Raw genomic sequence first — 7,464 nt, forward strand, 5'->3', positions numbered from 1 at the left:
AAGGAAAAGTATTATAAAACTTATAGCCAACAGTCAGGATCGATTTCATATTCCCGGAGAAAAATTAACAGCAACTCACGTATTGCGACATCAAATACCAACAACGGATGATCGACCCATAAATACTCGACAGTACAGATTTCCACAAGTTCATAAGGAAGAAATAAATAAGCAAGTAAAAGAACTGTTAGAGGCAGAAATTATAAAACCTTCTCAGTCACCTTATAATACACCTATTTGGATCGTGCCAAAAAAGGAAGACTCGAAGGGAAACAAACGTTGGAGAATGGTGTTAGATTTCCGAGGTGTGAACGAAAAAACTATGGGCGATGCCTACCCAGTACCGAATATTGTCGAAATCATTGATCAATTAGGCAATGCAAAGTATTTCACAGTATGTGATCTTGCCTCTGGGTTTCACCAAATAGAAATGGATCCTGCAGATAGCCACAAAACCGCATTTACCACTCCTAATGGCCATTATGAATTCGTGAGAATGCCTTTTGGGTTAAAGAATGCTCCCGCCACTTTTCAACGATTAATGGATCTAATACTAACAGGAATAGAAGGTGTATTTATCTACATGGATGACATCATTATTTCCGCTCCTACATTAGAAGAACACGAAAGAAGATACAATTTAGTAATGGAGCGACTCCGCCAAGCTAATCTAAAATTACAGCCTGATAAATGTGAATTCTTAAAAACTGAAGTAACGTACTTAGGACACATAATAAGTAGTGATGGAATTAAACCCGATCCAAAAAAATTAGAAGCCGTGAGACAATTTCCAAGGCCAAAAACACCGAAAAACATCAAACAATTTCTTGGATTAGCAGGATATTACAGGAGATTTATACCAAATTTTTCAAAACTAGCTAAACCGTTAACAAATTTATTAAAAAATGATACGCCTTTTAATTGGACATCTGTTCAAGAGGAATCTTTCGAAATGTTGAAACAGAAATTATGCGAAGAACCAGTCTTGCAATATCCTGACTTTTCGAAACCTTTTATTTTAACCACCGACGCTTCCGGAACTGCCGTAGGGGGCATATTATCGCAAGGAGAAATAAACAAAGATCGACCAATAGCATACGCGTCGCGAACTTTAACCGACAACGAATTAAAGTACGACACATATGAAAAGGAAGCTTTGGCGATAATATATTGCGTTAAACATTTCCGACCATATCTATACGGACAGAAATTCACTCTAGTTACAGACCATAAACCCTTACTTTGGTTCAAAAATGCACAGGATGCAAACATGAGAATTCTCCGTTGGAGATTGAAATTAGCGGAATACGAATACGACGTAGTATATAAAGCAGGCAAGACCAACGTGAATGCTGATGCCTTATCAAGGAACCCGGCAAATTTCGAAGAGGCAGATTGCAAAATAATTAATTGTAAAAAACTTCTAAATCCCAACAACCCGAAAGACGCAGCCATAATTTCCGAAATGTTAGAAGAATCCGACGAAGACGAAGAAGACGAAAATTACAATTTATATCTCTCAGACGACGAAGAGATAGAAGACTTACTACCTGACGATCAACCTGATAAAAATACAGACTCAATACCATTCACACAGGAAGAACTAAGTGAACCGCCGAAAATAGAAATTGTGGAAAAGGCATTAATCCACGAGTCCCCTAGTTATAATAGAATACAAACCCGTAGCCAGACGATGAAAGATAACGCTCGACGAAAAGAGTCACCTAACGATTCACAAGTTCAGGAAGATAAAATCGAAGAGATAGAAGATAAAAACGATCCTCCAGATAAAGAAAGCGGCACCGAGGACGATGAGAGAGATGACAAAGGAAATGAAATAAATGAATCAGACGAAAATAGAGACCAAAATACATTACAGATGAAACCTACTGTAACCGATATTCAGATAATCAAAAGTAATATAGTAGAAACCCGCGATCTACTATTTCTACGCAAAGATAACATAGCATATTTTGTTGATACTAACGGGAGACCGTTAGATTCAGGATCGCAAAAACTTTTCGAACGAAACGAGATCCCGAATTTAACTCCTCTTTCCCTAGGAAAAGCAAAAGCCTTGAAATACAAAAAACACTATCATATAGCCTTGCCTATCAGCGAAGGGCAACGGGAAGGCCCGACCATGACTCTCACACAAATCAAAGCAGCAATAAAAGATTTACTAAACGCTGCCAACGATTTAAATTTAGAAACACTCAGTATCGCGAAAACAGATTTTGTTAATAACGTACCGTGGAGTAATATCAAATCTCTCTTACAACTGACCTTTATCAACTCAACAACCAAATTAATTATATGCAATGGATTAATAAAATATCCTCCTAAAGATCTCCGATCCACCATAATTGGTGAAACGCACTGTTCACCTACCGGAGGACACCGAGGTGTTACGAAAACCTATAATAGAATAAAACATAATTACTATTGGGAAAATTTAAAATCTGACATTCAAAAATATATACAACAATGTCTACAATGTCAATTGAAAAAGTTAGTCAGAGTAAAAACTAAGCAACCCATGATAATTACCGACACTCCAGGATCTTCTTTCGATAAAGTAGCCATGGATATTGTAGGACCTCTTCCCACCACTGAAAGAGGCAATGAATATATTCTTACACTACAAGACCAATTAACCAAATTCTGCATGGGAATACCCTTACCAAATCAAACTTCGGAAACAATAGCAGAAGCATTTGTGGATAGATTTATATGTGTATTAGGAGCACCCAAGGCAATATTAACTGACCAAGGAAGAAACTTTATTAGCGATCTAATGAAAAGAGTCGCTAAGATATTCAGAATCCGTAAATTTCGCACTACCGCCTTCCACCCTCAATCAAACGGATCGTTAGAAAGATCACACCACGCGTTAGGTGAATATTTGAAACAATACGCCAATGAACAGAAACAATGGGATAAATGGATTGGATTAGCAATGTTTAATTACAACACCAGTGTACATGAAGCGACGAAACACACTCCATACGAATTAGTTTTCGGAAAAATTGCAAGGATTCCGTCTAACGAACCCTTGACTTCAGAAGATAAATTAGCCAACTATGACGAGTATGTAATAAACCTCGCCACTCAGCTCCATAATATACAGACCAACGCTTGTAAAAATGTCGTTCAGGCCAAATTAAAATAAAAAAAATACTATGACAGGAAAATTAATCCTCAAACCTTTAAACCTGGAGATCATGTGTTCCTATTAAAAGGGCCGAAACCTGGAAAATTCGGAGACCAATACACCGGTCCTCACGAAGTTTTAGAAATATTGAATAAAAACAACGTGAAAATCAAAATCAAGAAAAATAGCCGAGTTGTACACCCCAACCGATTGCGAACCTCCCATATCAAACCAATAGATAAATAAATAAATAAATAGATAACCAAATAACCAAATAAATAAATAAGTAAATAAATAATAGGGGATACACTGCAACAACAACCAATAAGGCCATATAACTTTCAGATGGACTCCCAGATCTTAGGAAAGATCACAATATTAATAATAACTATATGGATACGGCAAGTTTATGGGATAATAGGATACGACTGTGGGTCTCCAGCCACAAATTTGACGACCTTATCGCTGATAAACATTGAAGAATGTGACATTCCATTGCCGAAAGTCACCTCCACCCAAGTTTTTATGCACTTACTCCAGCTTACCGAATTCCAATCGGTGAAAGTAATACAATGCAAGGTTGAAGTCGATCGTTCGATTAGAGTGTGTGGAATGTTTTCTCACAACTCAGACGTTCATAATGGAAAGTATTCGTACGTAGCCGATGTCACCAGAGATGCCTGCACCCGAATGCATACCTATGGAAGCTTTGAAATATCAGGCACTATCATAACCGGATTGAAATCAAACCAAAGTGCCAGTCGTCCAGTAACCTTAGCCGGAGTCGTGGATTCCGACGGAGATTGTACCGGAGGGGTATATTCAGACCCTTACGGATCATGGACAAATGTTCTTGTACTTGCCTCCGTTACAATTACTCTACAAGATTACACCGCCGATGTTAAACTAAGCACCAACCGTTTATATCTTAGATCAGGAGTAGCTTGTGATTTTAGTACCACCCAATGCACTGACATAGAAGGAGGAAGTACCTATTGGAGCCCTATACCCGACGAAGCCTGTAGATTCACCTCATATAACCAGTTGTACAGAGGTTACGCAGAAAAGGTAACCGACCTCGTAAACGAGCGTTCCCAGATCATGTATACTGTTAATGCTCAAGATACCGTCTTCTCTTTGACCAGCACTAGCCGATATCGAACATGTGGATTCCTTTTTATCCGAACCGAACATCCCAAATTAGTAATTGTGGAAACCTTACCCGAAGATAACCTTGCTAAAGGCACCGGTCGCGTAGCTAATCTCGACCTTTTTACGTATATGAATTCAAAATTCGTTTACGTAGAAAAGCACATCCGTGGTCAGCTCAACCAATTGTACAGAAACATCTTGTTACAACAATGTAGACTTGAGCTAAAAATGATGCAGAATGCCTTGGCAATAGCTGCACGGTCCCCCGACATCTTCGCGTACCACTTTATGAAAGGACCTGGATATATGGCCCTTTTGGCCGGCGAAGTAATCCACATAGTAAAATGCGTCCCAGTCGAGGTAAAATTGACCCATACTGAGGACTGCTACGAGCAACTCCCAGTGATACTAAATAACAGAACCCACTTCCTAACACCGCAAACGCACATACTTCTACGACAAGGGACACAGATTAACTGCAATTCATTTGCACCTCCCATGTACCTCCTAGGAGACGCATGGTATAAGATTATGCCAAAACCAGTGGAAACTGTGGCACCCACCATCATGAAGCCCATGACTAAGCCCGTCTGGAGATATGTGAGTCCCGGAGCATTAGCTACCAGTGGCATATATACACCAAAGGATCTCGAAGACCTAAAGGACCATATAATGTTTCCCGCCGAGCGACCTGCGGTCCTTAATACCGTAGCGAGAGGAGTGATGGGGCAATCAACCTCGTTACATGGAGGATCCATTGCCAACTTGATCGACGAGGCATCAATTGAAAAATATGCATTATCCTCTTGGCAGAAATTCTGGAGCAAATTTTTAATCTTCGGCAACATTAGCGCCGGAATGATCGGGATATATTTATTCATAAGAATCTTCAAACTGATACTAGATACTCTCGTACACGGGTACGCTCTTCACACAGTATATGGATGGTCCGTATACCTGATAGGAGCCATATGGGATTCCTTGACCCAACTTTTATTACATCTAGGGAAAAGGAAACCTGACACCGAAAGACCCACTGCTCCAGATAGATCGGAGGAAGAGAGACAATCTCTTGAGCCACAAACTCACATGACAACTAATAACGGACCAGGACATTCTTTTTCATTCGGGAGACCTCTCCTCCCTCTGAAGGAAACTTCCACTTACACTCTTGAACTTAAAGGATAATAAAACTAATAATAATAATAACAACAATAGATTATATTTACCCGGTCAATGTACTGTCTCTTACTATCGGTATCCTTCGACGCCAACCCTACTGTTTTTAACTACATGCTACGACATGCAGGGAAATCAAAACGTCACTATTCTTTTATAGAAATGGAAATTGAGTGTATCAACCCCCGACTTTTGACCCGCGGACCACTAAGGGTCAAGGTCATAAAGGTAGAATCCCCCACCTTCCTATGGGTTCAATTGGAAAACTCGCGTGATGACCTGGACGAACTCGTTGACGATCTAACGCGCAGGATGATGCGCAGGAGTAATTCCTTGCATATGCCACCCGACCACGTGCTACCAGGAGAAGCAGTAACCATCCGGGAAGGAAGACGTTGGCAAAGAGGGATCGTGTACCAGATCGAAAGAAATGGATTGGTCACGATCGCCTTACGAGACTGGGGACGGGTCATCCAGCGACCTATATTTGACACCTACATCCTAGAAGACCGATTTTGCAATCTACCTTGGCAGGCCATCCCCTGCGGGCTTGCAAATATCCAGGCTGTTGGAGCAAAACCAAAATGGCCCCGGAGAGTAAACGACCTGACCAGACTACTGCTGGAACGACGGGAAGGATGGATCCGGATTCGTACCACTCTCCGAGATGAAGCCGCCGTGGTTAATTTCAAACCCGAACGCGAGAGTGAAGAAGAACTAGGCAACACGGAAGAATTGCTGATACGAATGGGGTGCGCCGAGCATGCTGACGAACAAATAACAAAAACACACCCTACAATTCTCTAGGTGAGAAACAAACACGCAAAACAAATATGTATGTCTATATATATATGCAAATATATATATACATGTATATATAAAAAAAAAACACAAAAAAAAAACAATAATAGCATATTTCTACACCTAATTTTAGCAACTACACCTATTTTAATTATAGTTAGTTAATAACAATTGGTAATAAATCTTAAGGGATATATATATATATATTTTTTTTTCTTGAAATAATTATTGTTACAGTTAAATGCATTAGAGAATAACGTATGGTTGTCTTCTTTCAAAAAAAAAAGGGGAAAAGAGATATAGAGGACCTATATATTCCCCCTCCTCTTTCCTTGAAATATCTACTGCAAGAAAAGGAATCTTGAAACCCACGGTATGTACCCAATAACGTTCCATGAGTTATCTCATGAAGAACAATCTGCTAGGCGCTCGCCCCCCCCCTTCTTTTTCTCCTTGTCAGTCTACATGACTCCATACTAAGCGAGACGCATAACAATTCAATTGCGCCCAGCAAGGGCCAATCTGCAACACATGTCAAAGGGTACACAAAGAGTCAGGCCAGCAGAGCCGGCTAAACCAAGAGTGGGAATCTCAGCGGTCACCGTACGGGTAAAATAACAGTTACCCTAAGCGGAGACTTGGCACAAAAAAGGGAAAGCGTAATAAACTTCCCGAAACCAGAAACATTCATGTAGTCAACCTATCCTCGTGACTTACGACTCCCGTCTCTTTCCCAAATTTAATCTCTGTACTCTAAAGGAAAAAGAAGACAACAAAAACAAAAAAAAAACAAAAAATAATAATAAATAAACAAATAAAAGAATACGTATATATATTTTTAAAGAATATATAAATATATATATATAATATATATGTATATTAGCATATTTAGTCAATGTATAAGTATCTTTGTATGTATACATGTGCACGTAGAAAGAACTACCTTTTTCTTTTATCATGAAATTTCCTTAACTAACCCAACAGGCACATGTATATGTAATTTTTTAAAAAAAAAAAAAAAAAAAAAAAAGTGTATATATACGCGCATCCGAATGTAACGCGTATGTATAAAAATAAGAAGGACGAAGGAATTAAGGAAGGGGTTATGGAGGTCGCCTAATTCTTTCCTCTTTCTTTAAATAAAATCAGAGGAATAAGCGCTTTTCGGAGACGAGTGG

The 7,464-nt window shown here is 39.3% G+C and overlaps 1 protein-coding gene across 1 annotated transcript; it reads left to right on the forward strand.

Moving 5' to 3' along the window:
- The first annotated feature begins 3,203 nt into the window (after positions 1-3,203).
- On the forward strand, positions 3,204-7,458 carry LOC139824728 (uncharacterized). Its single transcript, XM_071797268.1, has one exon. The coding sequence runs from the start codon at positions 3,500-3,502 to the stop codon at positions 5,492-5,494; it is 1,995 nt and encodes a 664-aa protein (XP_071653369.1). The 5' UTR covers positions 3,204-3,499; the 3' UTR covers positions 5,495-7,458.
- The last annotated feature ends 6 nt before the right edge of the window (positions 7,459-7,464 follow it).

Source organism: Temnothorax longispinosus, unplaced genomic scaffold (genome assembly GCF_030848805.1).
Source record: "Temnothorax longispinosus isolate EJ_2023e unplaced genomic scaffold, Tlon_JGU_v1 HiC_scaffold_532, whole genome shotgun sequence".
NCBI classification, from domain to species: domain Eukaryota; kingdom Metazoa; phylum Arthropoda; class Insecta; order Hymenoptera; family Formicidae; genus Temnothorax; species Temnothorax longispinosus.